This window comes from Daktulosphaira vitifoliae, unplaced genomic scaffold (genome assembly GCF_025091365.1).
Source record: "Daktulosphaira vitifoliae isolate Bord-2020 unplaced genomic scaffold, ASM2509136v1 Scaffold_3, whole genome shotgun sequence".
NCBI lineage: Eukaryota > Metazoa > Arthropoda > Insecta > Hemiptera > Phylloxeridae > Daktulosphaira > Daktulosphaira vitifoliae.
Genome location: NW_026099574.1, coordinates 36,415,849 through 36,433,440, shown reverse-complemented (window position 1 = coordinate 36,433,440; position 17,592 = coordinate 36,415,849). Strand labels below are relative to the sequence as shown.

Below are 17,592 nucleotides of genomic sequence, written 5' to 3'. Positions count from 1 at the left end.
CACCATACACGTTTCAATTAAATGATGCATAACGGAGCGTCAGATATATTGAAAAAATATCGTTGATCGTTATTATTCATTGTTTGAATTGATCTGGCATTGTCAACTAATTGCTACGGTAAAAATATATAAAAGAGCAAATTGTGAAATAAGTGTATTCGCATGCCTTGAATTAGTATTAGATTGATTTATTTTTAAACTTATGTTCACGTTTCACTGTAGTATTAATCGTTAAATGTTTTTTGGTGGTTAACTGTGTGATTAACTTTAATTATGTATAATTTATGGTTGTTGTATAGGTTTTAAAAAACTTTCATGACTAATTAATGAATATTAACAGAGTGCTGTCGAAAGACCGCTTGCATATATAATATATTACTCGTATGGTGTAACATAATGAGAAATGACCCGATTCTAGAGTTTCAATTATTAAGCCGTCAACCTTATTCAAATATACACAGCGTAACAGTTAAAATCAATACTCTCAAAAACCCTATGGTAAAAATAATTATGTTTAATAATAGGTTGCTCAGTGAATTAATTGACGATTATGTTGGCTCACAATGACGACCTCAACAAAAAATGAAAATAGTTTACTATTTGCTTTGTTACAGTTACTCTTACGAAAATATTTTTCAATGTTTGTTTGCTGTAAACTGTGTTTACCTAGAATGAATTTTCCGGTTTAATTCAATTTTATTAACTTAATAATATTATGATAAGTCTTAGGGATCTAGTGCACTTCCCGCGGCAACCTGTGTGTGACCTATATCGAGGTGGAAGTAAATAAAGGATTGGAAAAGTCAATCCAGGTTGACAAATCGCCAGCTATAAAGGGAATAGGTATACTATCAACACCAGCGTATATTTAAACGCGAGGAAAACGACTTTTTTAGGTAATGTCATTGCCCATCGATCCTGTAATAAACTAAAGCCCTTGTCGGAAACAATTTTACAAAATGTCATAGTATAATCAGGATAAAACTATTGATACGGTTTATAAGAGTAAATTTATAAAGCTGAGCTTGTACGTCCCTTTAAATAATACTTATATAAATCTATTTTATTCATTTTACAACGTCGTGGCATATTACTCGCTCAGAATACATTAAAATGATACATTTTTAAACTTAATTGAAAATAAAATTGTACAAGAGAATTTTTCATTCGTTTCTTTTATTTTAAATCCCTGTGACAATAATTAGTTTTTTAATTAATTCGTTATAATCTCACTGAAGTAACCACAAACAAGTCTTAATTTCCGCTATTATTTTACTATCCAACAATTCAATTTAAACGCGTGAATACTTTATAGTTTTTAAAATGTCCTATTTAATCTGGCAATTTAACCTAAAGATGTTAGATAAAAAAATCGGATTAAATAATTCTATTCAAACTATTAAAAAATTACAGTGGAAATGAATAAAGAATTTAAAAAAAATTAGTTGAAAACTTATTAAAAATTCTCAGTCAAGAAACTTAAAGTTAATCTGCATCGTTTTGTATTTAATGCATACGATATAAATTGTTTGGAAATTTAATTGCGAGGAATGACATTTAGTACGTTTGTTGTGCTAATATGCTAAGAATGTATTCATATTATGCTGTTTCATATATGTTATGAGATTAAACCAAACAGTTTGAACATCTAGAGCACAAGTTTTAACTAAATCCTTATCCTTTCAAACTGATGGCTTTCATTAAAAATTTATCGTTCACCCTGTTGTAGCGTAATAAGCTGTGTGCATTTTTATGTCGTGAGCAAGAAAATGTCATCCGCTTGGTCGAAACTTGTAGTTCGTCTTAAAATAATATTCGTGGGTAATAAAGATATGCTCTAGTGAAGCTTCTGCAGCGAATCATATTAGGTAACGATAACGTTATGAAACATACAACACAATACAATGATAATAAATTATAATGCTGTGAAAAAAATCTACGGTCGTAAAAAAAATATGACGCTTATAATAGAAACCTAAAGGCTTATCGCAGGCGTCTATAGCGGATTCCGAATCAATTTGCCATATAAATAGATTTTACTTATACCCACCAACTGTTTACGTAGGTAGAAAATAAATATTATAAAGGTTTCATGGCGTTAAAAATATTCAATAACACTTTGTCTTGTTAGAGTTTGTACAAACTTGCAGTAAAAAAAAAATCATTTTTTACATCAACAAAACTTCAACAGGTATTATATAAATAAATAAGTATTGAAATATTTCTTTCAATAACATTTTGAATTCAGTTTTGCTACGAACAGCATTAGAAGTAAGTATGAAGTATGTTATATTATTTGTGCATCTATGTGCTTATGGAAAACTTCAGTCGAGTTATTATGCAAAGAATTTTCTTTCGTTAGAAGATTATAATACATTTATGCGGAAAAAAATCAGCAGATAAATTTAAAAGCAAGTCGCTACATTATAATGTAAATTTTGAAATGAATAAAATATTTTTATGTGATTTTTAATGTTGTTATTATTCAACAAAAATACAATGTGCATTTTAACAAGAAAGATTCTATTTTGTAAGCCCAAAATTTGATTTGGTCAACTAATATTTTCCGTTGGCTTAATCTGTGTTTAATCAACCTTTTGGGACGTAAAACTCTTCCAAAGATTCGCTGCAGAGTTAACAAGACAAACAGTGTTTCCAAAGGACTAATCGAGCACAACTTTCCAAACTTGTTATGACATTATAAAGACTACCGAGAACTTGCGACGACTATGAGCTATGCCCATATTATTATTGTATTTGTATATTAACAAGAAGTCATGACAATACGAAGCCGTAGCAAAAGCAAAACGTAAACGCTAACTTTCGAATAGTTATTAATAAATTGAACTTCATTTTGTCATACCGTGTTAACTTTTGTTTGTTATAATTAACTTACTTAGGCCAGAGTTGGAAGTTGGGAACAAATTAATTCCAGCAAATACGCTTACTGGTTTCAATCTTATATAAAGGAAATGTAATTTCTCGGGTTCAGTTCCAGTTGTAAAAAACATGAAAATAATTTAAGTAGTTGTTTACATGGTAATACTACTTGAAATAGAAATAATATACATTTTTTATGATTTTCTATAGATTTAAATCCTTTCCGCCCATCTGTTTGTCTAATTGTAGANATAGATTTAAATCCTTTCCGCCCATCTGTCTGTTTAATTGTAGAAAAGTTTAACTTAGGATTTAACAAACAAATGCAAATTTTATAAATATAAAGTGTGTTACAATTACAAGTTCAAAATCTATATATTTTATGAATATAAATCCTAAAGAAATATAACTGAACTTTGGACATATGAAGTGGAGACAACTTTACCACGAGACAAAAAAAGTATCGGAAACTTATCTAATATATTACTATTTTTAATCAATCGAATAGACATTTAAACTTGAATATATACACGTTATCAATTTCGATTACAATACTTTTTTTAAATACATTATTAATAAGTTAAATAAAAATAATATCGCTCATAGCGTTGTTATTAACATATACCGTATAAGGTTTAATTTGCTCGTTAATTAAAATTTTTATGGTGTCCTAATTATCTTGTGTATATATCATATTAATAAATTTATTAATTTTATATTTATTCGTTTGAGAAAAGAAAAATTAATAAAAACCGTTAAGTTAAATTAACATTTCTAGGAAATATCAGCAAAAAAGAATAGTTAAACTTTAATTTATGATATTTAGCCGTAAAATATTTCAAAAATTACTATTTAAACCAATGATATCATTTCAAGGTCGCATTTCAAACAATATATTTTACCTACTCACATTGTCTTTCTATAATTAATAGATTAAATTCGATCAACCGAGATGAGTAACGCGTTAATAGATAGATAGTATAGCATCCAAGGATATGTTTCCGTCATAGTTGATGATAGAATAATCAAACGATGAGATATACTTAGTCGATATTAATAACAATAATAATTAATCATCGGTTAAACAACAAGAGAGTTTTACTAAAAACCGCAAACCATTAATCATAAAATATTTTCTAATCAGCGTCGTTACGTCAAGCAAGGCACACTGGAAATGTTTCTAACCCGCCTGGAGAGATAATTCTTTAGTGCCATGTTTTGTTATAAAAAAAAAGGTTTGTTTTCGTGTTGTACTAAGCACTCGAGGGAGGCTTGTGTGAGAAGCTGGGAGAAAAAAAATATACTACCTACATTGTTTTCTCGACATTTTAGAAAAAAATTTATGGTTAAGACTACAGAGGACAGCTACAATGTACATGTTTATGTTTGCAAAGGAAATATCGTGGTCGAATTTCAACCACCACAAACGCTATTATGGTAAATTAATGTATCTAGTTGAAATTGAACAATGTATATTCAAGATAAAATATTTGTTAAGAGAAGAATATAAATGGAAGATTGAACTACAAAATGACACTAGTGCCGTTTTTATTGATTATATTTTTATTGTATTTTTGGAAAACTTTTACAATTTACTTTTAAATTTATATTTAAAAAAAAAAAAAAAGTTTTTGAAATAGTTTAAAGACTTTACGTTTTGTCTATGGACAATGTAAATGTTTTATTAGTACCTCAGGTGACATCCAGTTAAAATAATTTTTCGAAACTTTGAACACTAAAGTACGTTTGAAAAGGATTCAACAATAAAGTTTAGATGCGTATATTTTGCCACTATTTCCACTGGTTGTTTTTAAACATTTACAAAAAGTTCGCACAAGTGTTGTGCGATAAATAATTCAGCAAAATTTTTTAAAAACATTGTGTACACTAGTACATGAAAGTAAAATCCATAATGCTAATTTAGTTTACATAAAATTTAAACCGGGTGTCACCACTTTGTGAATATTCAACGCACACTTCACTAAAAATATTTTTAATAAAAGCATAACTTACCGTTGTCAACTCATGAAACAATAAAATAACCATACTATCACGCCCATCAATATTATTCTTTGTACTACATAAAAGCGGTTTTTTCCAACAAAAATATTTAATATACGCTTGTAATTTGGTAAAACAATGGGTTAGTATCTATATATATATAGATATATATTTGACCGCTTTGCCGAAAGAAACGTTATAGTAAAATAAAGTATTCATGAGGATTATAATGTTGGTTTTGGTTGTACGCCGATTTATTCAAATATTACTAGACAGATGTTTAAATTAAATTTGAAATAATAAACATGAACATTTAAAGTGCTTTAAATGTGTACGCTATCCAATTTTCTTCTGAAATGGTCTATCGTCTAGGTTATGACAAAAATATTTTTATATTTCATACTTGTATTGTTTTTCAATAGTTGTCAAGTTTTTACATAGATTCTGTGTTATTTATTACGATATTACCTCGTATCATACTTTATAGTGAACATTTTGTTTAACAAACAATACACTCTAAGCCGTTTGTTTATGTGCACCGTAAATGCGATATTATTATATTTCAGAATTTTATGAACATACGCGCTACAGTTAACGAAGATTGCACGGCAACATGAATAGGCAATTTCGCTACTTTGACGCACATAAAAAAATAAAATAAATAACTACCTGAAACGTTTGATCGATTTTGTTTAATCGAAAACGAATGGCGTTATTAGTGTTACAGCAAATATTGTAAATGGGTTGATTTTATTTATGAATTATTTACTCTTGAGGGGATATTGACTTTTTGGTTATTAATTACACCGAAGGAAAAATTACAATTTTATTAAATTATATTAATGAGATATACTTCACCGCTGATTTAGTTAACCATACAATATCGAAAGTTTAATTAGGAAAGCATTTAAAAAGTTTGCAATATTTTTTATGTTCTAAACCAGTGAAAAGGAAATGAATGGACGAAAAAAACTAAAACGTTAACCGAAAATATAATGAAAAAAAAAATGTTACTCTACTAAACTGAAATATATAATAGAATTAATCAGAAACCAGAAATGATTTGAAATTAAAATCACGGGTTGAATANAATCAGAAACCAGAAATGGTTTGAAATTAAAATCACGGGTTGAATATTTATGTAGTAAAATTTATAAGTAGCTAAAGTCGTGAAAAAAATACTAATATTTTTTAAATTATGTATACATTAATATTCATTTTTAAAAATCATCTTGTTGCACAAAAATAAAAGTGGTTCAATAATCGAAAAATTGTTTGCGTTTAATTTGTACAAGTTTTTACTTATTAAATTTAACATGAGTTTTAAAATGTTAATATAACACATGAAACGTTTATTAAATAAATAAAAATGGCTTTGTAAGTAACACTTTCAAAAATGTCTTTGATCAATTGTCAAATGTTTTATTGTTATTTAGAGCTAAAACTAATTTATGTATATTAATTATTAATTTAAAAATTTCAGATATTTAACGCAGATTTTAATTCATTTTGCAGATATTAAATTGAAGGAAAAAAATTCAGTGCAATTCGTACACTATACAGATTATTGACATAATATTTAACTTTTAATTAATATTGTGATAGAGATATTAAATGAAGGCTGAAAAATTTAAAGCCCATAGTTTTAAAATTTGTAGGTTAATTATGTTAATAGCTGTAAAACTTTTTCAAAAGATGTTTTAATGGTCTCTTAGGAACTATGTACCCACAGGGGTATTTTTAATCGATTTTATAAATTTAGGGTTAAGTAATTGAGTTGTATGTTAATTTACTTTCAGATAAATTCATAATTTATCAATTTAATGGTTTTAATTGAAACCATATTTGTCCTACATAATTTTAATTTCTAAAAAATTGGTAAATAACAATATAGTTAACTTTTTCAATTTTAAAGTCGTAAACAAAAATAATGAAGTGCAGGTTACCGGCTTTTGTATTCTCTCTTTAAGAAATAAAAGAAAAAACAAGTTGATTAGCGGCTGATTTATTTAGTCGCACACAAGTCTGTGTAAAATAAAACCAAAGTGTCACGTAAGTAGATAATATTTTATTCAGTTAAGCTCATTTAAAGCTTTCAAATAACGTTTTCTAGTCCTTGTTTCTATTATCTTGATGACCAGCATTTTAAGTTGTAATCACNTTCTATTATCTTGATGACCAGCATTTTAATTTGTAATCACAACAGATAAATCCAAGGGGTATAAATGTGATATAATTTACCTAATGGAAACAGTAACCCGGTAATCCATGGTTAATTGCTGTAAGAAAAAATAGTTTTGCATAAGTACAGACAAAGCACTTACCGAAAGGACGTGTCTATTGCACGCGACATCAATTAATGGACTACAGATCACAAGGGTGCAAACTTTTGATGTAGACAAATTTTCAAACAGGGTAAAATACAGATTTGTTTTTCAGTTCCATTGAAAATAAAACTCAGCTGCTTATAAAATGCTTCGCAGTTATTTGCATAACAATTTATTATTTTATGGAAAAAACTAGAATAATGATTGAAATTTACTAAACAGGCAATGTCTCTTCACAATATTTTCACACTTTTATTCTCATGATAGTATTGTTTTACTATCTTATTACTTAGCTTAAAAAAAGTGTACAACAGTATTTTTGTTATAATATAAATTCGTATTCTTCATCGTCATTGTAAATTTACCTGAATTTAATTTCTACGAGTAATTACATTTCGGATACATTTCAACTATTAACTATGCTAAATTTTTACAGTACAGTTAGTTATCTTAATACGTGGGTAATAAAATTGTTATTTTTTACGGGAGAGTTAATGGAAAATAACGAGGGCTGATATTTTTATTACTTCATTTTGAAATTTATAATGTAATGTACAGCGGATGATAAATTGAGTTTCCAACTGTAATGTGAATAAAAGCAGTTGCAATTTTTTACTAAATGATCCGTAACTATTGTGTAAAAGAATTTAAAGCTTAATATTTAGAAGAAAAAGTAATTGTTTCATTGGCATGTCGATAACATTAAATTTATTTATTTATTCAACTTGTAAATTTAATTTTAAAGCAAATTTGCATTTTATTTAATTATTTTAAGGTCTGGTTTACTACTAAAAGGTTTTTTTAGTGAGCCATGCTATTTTTATTTCTAAATTATATTGTTTTAATTTATTAGCATCTAAATAGTTCTTTAACAACAGAAAACTATCTTTAAAGTTAATAATACAATATGTCATACGGTTATCTTACGAAAAAAATTCGAATATCGTTCCAGAGACAAGTCGAACAATAATTTTTTATTACCGCCAAGCCCTACTATTGCTACTTCGTTAATATATTAAACTGTTTTAAAAATTAAAAACTCATCTAATACACATAGAATCAATTTTATTTTCAAAAAAGAAAAAACATTTTATGAAAAAAATACATTTTGTTTTATTTAAACTTTCAAAAATTGGTTTACTTCAAAAGTATACTACAGAGAAAGATAATTCTTATAAAAATAGTGATTGATAATGTGAAAATAAAAAGCTTTGTTATTTTTCGTGTTTATTTTTAGGCGCTTGACTTTTATACTCTAATATAATATTTTCCATAACTTTGAAATAAGAATTTGAATGAAGAATATCTAAAAAGTATCCGAGAATAACTTTTATCGATCATTGTAGTTTTTAAAAAGTTACATTATTTTTAAATTGAACTCGAAACACTCATAAAAAACCCGTTTATTTGGCAATTTTTATAGTTTCTTTTGTAATAATATCAGACTGTCATTTCATTTTTTATGTGTCATGGTACAAGTAAAAAATCACTTAAAGTTGAAATTCAAACTTTTATATTATAAAATTGCGCTTGTTGTACGAGTATAGCTGAAAAACATTACCTTAAAAAAATAATCGCACGTCTTGTGCAGTGACTATATTCTTATGTATATTAAAAAAGTACACGAGTAAATTTTTGAATAAGTGAAAATAAAACTTGTAAAAAATGTATAAAGTTGTAAAAGTGAAAACACATGGTAAAAAAACAATACTTGATAGCCAACATATTTATTTCATGAAAGTATATCAGTATTGAGATAAAGAGCAATTTGAGTCGACAGAATAATTACTTAAGTTTTATGCTTATGGCCGTGACACTTAGAAAAAAAAATTATTTCGTTATTATAAAAGGTGATAATAATTTAGTTTAGCGTTTTGTTATGATTTGCTAGCGCCTTTTCTTGGTTTATTTTTTTGAATATTACTTAGTTTACGTGTACGCAAGAGATCCATTACGGAGAAAATGTTTAGTTTTTTCCACTAAAATAATTTTCAATTTTCATCCATTTATTTTTATAATACATTTAGCATTCTTTCAGTGTACTATTTGTTCTTTATTAGCCTTTTATACTAATTAAAAAATAATAAATTGCATGGTTACAAAAGGAAGCATACGCCTTTAAAATGGTATAAAAAAACAATTGTATTTCAATATAGGAAAAAATAACCGACCCTTATCATGTCTTTTGGGCTACAATAGTAATAGAATTTGTAGCTTTTATCTTTTCGCATTTTATACCCTCTTTAATATTTCAAACTAATGTTCTTAAATTCATATATCTTTTATAATTTTTTGATTAAAAAAAATATTGAATAAACATAAAAGTCACTAAATAAATAAATTTACATATTTAATTAAACCATTTTTTACACAGTGCGTAATGATTGTATGTTGTACAAAGTATAATACTATATTCATATTATAAAAAAATGTGTTGGATTTTTTTCTTAATAAAACATACGGCAGCAATATTATGTTAGTTGATATATAGACAGGTTATAATTTTTTATGTCGTATCGCTTACATGGCGTATATTTATACAGGTAAGGGTAGAGTTTCGTAACGACGATGTCTGTATTTGACTCAAAACGGGTTTTTTAATCTCCATTCTCTCCCCCTCGCCCTTATATATATTTTTTATGTCAGTAATATCGGCGTTCATGTATGTGAATAAAAAAAATTGCCTTACAGATGAGTACGCACGTTCTGACATTCATTTTCGAACTTACGGGGATTCTTCTTAGACGTTCTTTTTTATACTCGACCCATGAATTATTTTTTTTTTCAACCAAATACTGTTGTTAACCTCGTTTATCGTTTTCCTTACACACATAAATTATAAATTTATGAATTTGAATGCCTACGTGAGTTTGTTCCGTTATTGGTTTTTCGAGTTGAAAGCAAAGTTTTTAGCTATTTATATTTAAATGAATATACAAGAAATGAGGTGTATTCATTGAATTCATTAGTATCGTTTGAATAATCACTTACCCTCGTCTTGTCCATGCTAATGATATACGACTAATTATATATGTTTATGCGAGGTGTCCCTAATAAATTTCATTTGCCCGTTTTTGTTCAGTTAAAGTAAAAGTAATTTGATTATCGCGAACATTTGGTAAGGTAAACATAAACGAACTCTCCACTTTTTTTTTGCAACAATTAAATCTGTTATTGCCTTTAGAGAGCTTAAAAACAATTTAAAATACAAAAGGAATATTTGTCATGTTTCATCAATATAAAGTAGTCGTACAAATTCACAAGTGTCGGGTTTATATAATTCCGCGGTTTAGTTTATATAAGGAGATAATATTAACGACGATAGAATTTCCGTTATATTTTATAGTTGATACTATGTTGATAAAAAAAAATCAAAAATTCTCTTACCACATGCTTTTGAACCATTATCTATGCTGTATTTGTACATACCGGTCTAAATCACAAGGGATATATTATTATTTCATGGGCAACACTATGATGGATAAAAGTTAATTTTTATATTTATTTTAATCATATGTTTCTCAATGTTGTTTTGAACGGTACACAATGGAAAACAAGTGTAATTTAATTATTTTGTGAACACGTCAGAACTCTCCGGTAAGCCGTGACAGAACACTGTTTAAGTTAATTTTAACTTTTAAATTAACATTTTTATAATTAAACGAGGATTAGTTCACTCGAGCAAATGTGAATGAGCTAGTAATTAATTAGCTCTCTCTAAGTTGAACGAAACAAAATATATCTTAAGATCCGCCCAAAACTAATTTGTTTTAAGATTATTTTTTTAAAACTTTTACTTAAACAATTTTTTTAATTGCAATAAATAATGTAAATTGCAACGTTTATTATTACATCACAATTTAGTCATATTTATTACTTAAGTTTATTAATAAATGTTAGCATTGATTTTATGTTAAATAAATGAATCAGTTAAGACATAGACAGCGAGTTATTTCAAATGCTGTTAATTTTATTTTGACATCTAAACTGAAATTGTTGGCACGTGTAAAACACGCACAATACGTTGGTTATCATAATCACTATGAAATATTATTATGAAATGATTTTCGTTAATCGCTATCGTTCAAAATTAACGGTTGGATTTAATTAAATCGATTCTTTTCCATAATGATGGAATATTATAATAATCAACACACTATAATAATTCAATTGATTTATACGTTGTTTTTCATTGGCAATTATTTTATTTTCTTGTCAATATAAAATATAAAATATACATAAAACATTTTTTAACATTCTAGGTGATATTATTTTAATTTCGAGATAATCAAGCTTTATAAGATTTCGTGTATTATTTTTAGTCCAACCCTAAATTTATATCAGTTTCAAAAAGATCCAGCTGTGTTGCTTGTATTTTAAGTGTCTGTATATATATGAAACATATTTTTTCGGCAAACAATTTTTAAGTAAAAATCAAAGTTTATTTTTGTTTTTCAGCAGTTTACTATTAAAAATAATAATGTTTAAGTAATATAAGTTTTGTAATTCTCGATTGTTTTAATATATGAAAACATCACATTTTCCTATAATGCACACTTTTTCAGTTTTTATCTCTATTCAAGTAAATGTCTCCATCGTATAGTAATGAATACATTCGACTTGTTTAATTTATTAGAATGATTTTGTCTATGTCACTTTTATTTAAAACGCACAACATGACACGAAAATAAAGCGGGTTCGACCGAATGAATTACAAGACAAATAGTTCTAGCGAGTTGAAACATCTACAAATTGAGTACCTACAAGTGTCACGACTGCTAAAATATTCATAGAATTTTCAAGACAATCCGCCTTTTTTTCGTATTTAATTTCACAAAAAAATCCTTTAATGATAACGGTGCCATTTTTTTGTTTACTAGTTTAATAATGTACAGGAATAATAAATGATTAATTCTACTAATTTTCAGAATTTGTATTTTGTAACGGGAATGACGCAACTCAATAGCTTATTAATATGTGTTCCAGAAAGTTTATTTTTGGGTCGTTACATAATTTTTAGATAAAATGAACGTTTGACGAAAAACGTTTGTAATTTTTAAAAAATGTTTAATTTTAATCTGTGCAACAAAATTCGAGAAAAAAAAATACTATAAAATGTGATGTAACAATGTTGTATTTTTACCGATGAATAAAAATTGTTGCGCTTACCTTGGCCGTACCGCGTGCCATTGTAACTCTGCTGCATGATGGGAAGACACCGGACGGCGGTTACATAAGCGTGCGGCGGCGGCGTATGTACTATAAATAGGCGACAAGCGTGCTCCGGTAGTCTACATCAATGTTTTGCAGCGACTTTGGTCATGGTACACCCCGAACTCTACTTGTGCAACAGATGGCCCCGCCGGGGCTCCTGGTCTCCCTAGCAACGGCTATTACAGGTGAGATGTTGCTCGGCAACCGGTGCCCAAAAATCCGGGCAAAACCAATGGCCCACATTCGTTAATCAATTGTGTCACCTTATGAGTTTTTATAATCACTTACTAATATTAATTAATGACGATTTTAGTCTGATTTTGGTCCTTCATCGGACCCAAAAAACAAATGACTTGGCCTGATTTGTTTTCCGAAAGACTTGCGGTAGGCGGGCTTGGCGGCTTCTCAAACGGCGCGGTGTGGCAGATCGACAGCGTTCGGCGGTCGTCGTCCTAAGTCGCATGACCCACAACCCCCCCGTTCGAACCGTTACACAACGTTTTTCAAAAATAATTGTATCAGTAGTACTCACGTTGCTTTCCCCTCGCCCTAGTCTTTCTGTAAATTAACTCTACGCTTATGTGACAAAGTTAAACTTTCACAATATAAACGTTGTCAGTCATTTTTTAGTTAGTTGCAAATCACCAAAAAACCATTACGGGCTGTATAAACATTTTACAGCGAAACTATATTATACTTATATTTTCTAATCGTAATTTTATTCGGTTTCAGTATGTTAAGTATCGTAAACTTATTAAGTTCACGAGTAAATAGGAAAAAATTCAAATAAAAAATTTGTCAACATTTTAATAATAACATCTAATTAATTCACTTTTTTATTAAAACGAAATTCAAGTTTGGTCTGGTCTAGTTTACGTTCGTTTAGCTAATTAAAACTAATACTTTTTTTTAAACTGCTATACTATACTTTGACAATTTGATTGTCGCATCTCGAAAAAGGTCATCTATATTAATGTTATTGTTATAATAATGAATAGTACCATTATTATTAGACAATACTAAATTTAATAACTAAAACAAACCTTTTTGATTTGGCAATTGTCTAACTATATTAAAGTTTATAAATTTAAGTTATAAAAAATTCATTGTTTCTTTTTTTTAATTATTCACGAAATGTGAAATATAATATAAACCGAGGTAACGATGCTTTAAAATACTCTAAGTAAATGTACTGCTTTTTATTAGAGTATTTTAACCAAATAGCAATTTAAAAAAATTAATGTTTTAAAAACATTATTTAAAGGAAAATGTTATTAATGTAAAACATTTATAGGCAATTAAAAATCTTATTTTTACATTTTAAAATTATTTAATTTGTTTAGTTCATTTTGATTAGGTCAAATTTATCACGTAAATTTATATTTGATAAAAGAAATGAACATTGAACATTTTTGTATGTACGAATAATCATAAAATCGTCCATAAAATATTCATGTTTGTTTTGTTACTTGTAAAGTATCTACAAAAAATGATTTAAATCTGTGAATAGTATTCTACAATAATCCCGCATTCCAGTTTTTAGGCACGGCCTTTTAGGTAATCAGTTATTAAGTACTTTATCAATGTTATACATAAACTGAATAATTTTCTTAACTCAAGGTTCTGCAAATATAAGACTGTAAATTCTATTCATTAAATTATAATAAAATTCACAAGTTAAGCTTACAAATAAAGTTACTGATATAGAAATTATTTATAAAAATCTTGCACATAAATATTTTTGCAGAATCTTTTGATGTTAATAAAATTGAATTTTAAACCATTATAAGTGTAGTGGTTTGAAAAATACTAATGAAATATTGTGGGAGTTGTCGAATTACTGAAGTATACAAAGAAATGTTCTCGAAACATGGCAATCATCTAAAATTGAAGAGAGTTCACCATGTTTACGTACATTTTTCAGTTTTATTTTACTACCAATTACATTATTATTAGTTGCCATGTACTCATGATTTTCATCGAAAACACCCTCAGGAAACTTGCCTAAAAGTACTATTTTACCGGCCCACCTAACTGCAAACATTTAATTTTATTACTATAGTTGTTCGCTTGCCTTGAGCCACTAATTGATTTTATGGTTGTTTATAACCATAACTATGTTTATTCTAACTAAATTGTTAATAACCTTTGATTATATTGTAATATAAATACTATATTTAAAAAAAAAAAAATAATACCCGTCTATTTAATTATGAAGTATTAAAGAAATAAGCTAAATGTAAGGCATAATTTATTAAAAATTATATCCACCCACATATTTTCCTTAACAAATAATCTTTTCACAAAAATGTATTTAATAAAATTTGATTTATTTTTATGAACCATATTAAATATCATGTAAATTGTAACATGAATTATTTTTAAGTTATTATATTCTAAATCTAAATCAACACAGAGGATTAATGCTTGCAACCCATTTCTCTTAAAATAATATGTTTTTTTGTTAAAATGTATATAACAAAATATTTACATTTTAAACATTAAATATTACACGTAATTCTATTTTATTTTAATATATTTATAAATAACATTTTCAATCCTTCAATAATGTGTTTAATTTAACTTAAAATTATTATAAAATTAAAAAAAATTTAAATAAAAGCTAATTATAAAAATATAATGTAATATTAAGAAGTAAGGTAAATCAAAAAAATATTGTATTTCTATATTTGTTGTATTATATGTATAATATATGTATATATGTATTTAAAATACCTCTTCATGATAAATCAAAATATTAAAAATTGTGCTCCTACTAAATAATTATTTTTTCGATTTTTAACTTAAAATAATAATTTTTAATGATTGTATTGTAATTAAGAAAAAATAAAATACATTCAATTGGTTTAAAGAATGGTGAATCAAAATTATCAGTCATTATTTAGCATAGACTATTGCTTAGTAGTTGAAACTATTATCATAGTTATCAAAAGTTAATTTACGTAACTATTTCCAATAAAATATACTTTTTATTGAATTTTTACTGAATTGAATAATTTTAATATTACAATTGGAGGTGAAATGGTTACATATTGTTTTTAATACATGTTTACTTAACGTGTAAAAATATTATTTATCAATCATAAATCTAATGAACTCTAATTTAATTCATTTTATTTAACAATATGTTTTTAATAAATAATTCACATGTAAATATTTATACATAAATATAAATCATTCTTTTAACGTCATTCACTCAATTTTTCTTAAAATAATAACTATGTTCAAGTTTTTTTAGGTGTACAATTTTTAATATTTTGATTTTCATTGTATTAAATATACAACATATATAGTAATACTATATTTTTTAATTTTCCTTGCTTCTTAATATTATAACATATTTTTATAACTAAATTTTATTTATTTTTTTATTTGTAATGTTTTTAAATTTTTATAATAGTTCTAAAATAAATCAAACTTTCTATTGAAGAATTGAAAATGTTATTTATAAATATATTATATTAAATACAATTTTATATAATATATAATACTTATATCAAAAATATGTACACCATGAAAAATCGTGATTAACATCTATGAAGTACATTCTTAAATAAACAATTTATTTAAACTTTATTAAACAAAAAGGATGAATTAAGTGTTAGAAAAATAACGGTATTATAGTTAAATAAAATTTGTTCTTGCAATGTTTTCAAACGTAAAGTTTTAAAATAAAAATACATAAATCAGTATATTGTAAAAAAAAAAACTAAATTGACATGAAAATATTATATANTTAAAATAAAAATACATAAATATTTCAGTATATTGTAAAAAAAAAACTAAATTGACATTTAAATATTTTAAAATATATCAAATTCAATTTTGACTTTAAATTTTTTAAATTTAAAACAATGTGTAAACTTGAAAATTTTGTTACTATAAATTCAATTATTAAAAAATTTTACACGTTCATGACTTTTCTTTTCAAGTTTTTTAATAATTATGGTGTATCGAAATAGAAATCTGTAAATGACTTATGGCATTTATTTATATACATATATATCATTGATCATTATCATATTTTCTTTTATTTAGAAAAACAAACTTATTAGTAATAACGTCTAAACAGTATAGTTCTAAATTTAACACTCCGAGTCTTATTAGCTAAAAAGATTTTAACGATCAGTTAATATGGTATAAAAAAAAATTGTATTTTATATAAATCATGTCAGATTTGTATCAAACCTAGATTACGCCAAAGAATACACCAGAATAGTATTTTTTTTTCTAGTGTCGTTACTATGTGATCAATTACTCAATTAAGATGATAGTATGTGAAGCGTCTAGGCGTAAAGATGTCCTGAACGAAGGATAGATAGTTCAGTTGATTGATAGTAGGTAAGATTATAACTATAGTAACACTTATTTAAATTTTTCTAAAACTTAACATTTCTCTATAAACATAGTATTTCATGAATAACTAACAAAGTTTACAAACCATTTATTCTTATGGGACGGTAATAAAAAAATAGACATTTTTTAACCAATGTACGTATTAAATCAAAACAATAACTTTGTTATTGTTCATTGTCTTTAGTAATTATACTTATATTAATTATCCATAATATAAATACAACTTGGAAAGAAACAACAAAAGCAATGCTAGAGTAAAGGAGTAAATTTAAGAATGGGGAAATATAACGAATTTAGTATTTTTCAAAATCAATTACATAGCAACACGTTTTTATTATCACATAAACCTCTTGTGGTACACTTCATTGGTAATGATAAAACTCGCGTGTTAATTTTAGTTTATTATATTTAAGATTAGAAATTCATAATTAGCATGTTTTTGTGTAATTTTTGAACATAAAAATATAAGGTATTAGTGTTTTAAGATAAATTTTTCAACTTCCTCTCTTAAGTATTTCATAAGTACTACTTATTAATTTTTAATCCATTAGAGAATTCATATTTTACAATAGTTTTAACTACAAAGTTTTACGATTGTTTTTGTCATCTTCCCTTATAGTTCGGGGAATATTCCGCTGACGCAAAATATAGGTTAATTATTTCAGCATACTTTACACTAAATAAATAAGCTGTATAAAAAAAAATCGTCGAAATTACTCTGGTTTTTATCGTTTTGGTCATCAAATATAATGATAACAATGAAAAATACGTTAGTTGAAAGATTGAAAGATAG

At 26.2% G+C, this 17,592-nt stretch overlaps 2 protein-coding genes across 11 annotated transcripts in view; both read right to left on the bottom strand.

Annotated features, from left to right (window-relative positions):
* The window catches only part of LOC126901958 (uncharacterized), a 25,442-nt gene extending 12,783 nt beyond the window's left edge, over positions 1 to 12,659 (bottom strand). The window contains exon 1 of one of the 2 annotated variants that reach the window (XM_050678925.1): positions 12,378 to 12,659. In XM_050678925.1, the coding sequence (XP_050534882.1) occupies positions 12,378 to 12,414 (37 nt within the window). In that variant the 5' untranslated portion in view covers positions 12,415 to 12,659. The remainder of the gene's footprint in view (positions 1 to 12,377) is intronic. The other variant, XM_050678924.1, reaches the window with a different exon arrangement.
* Positions 1 to 17,592, bottom strand: part of LOC126901960 (PDF receptor) — a 172,910-nt gene that overhangs the window by 107,341 nt on the left and 47,977 nt on the right. The gene's annotated exons all lie outside the window — the stretch shown is intronic.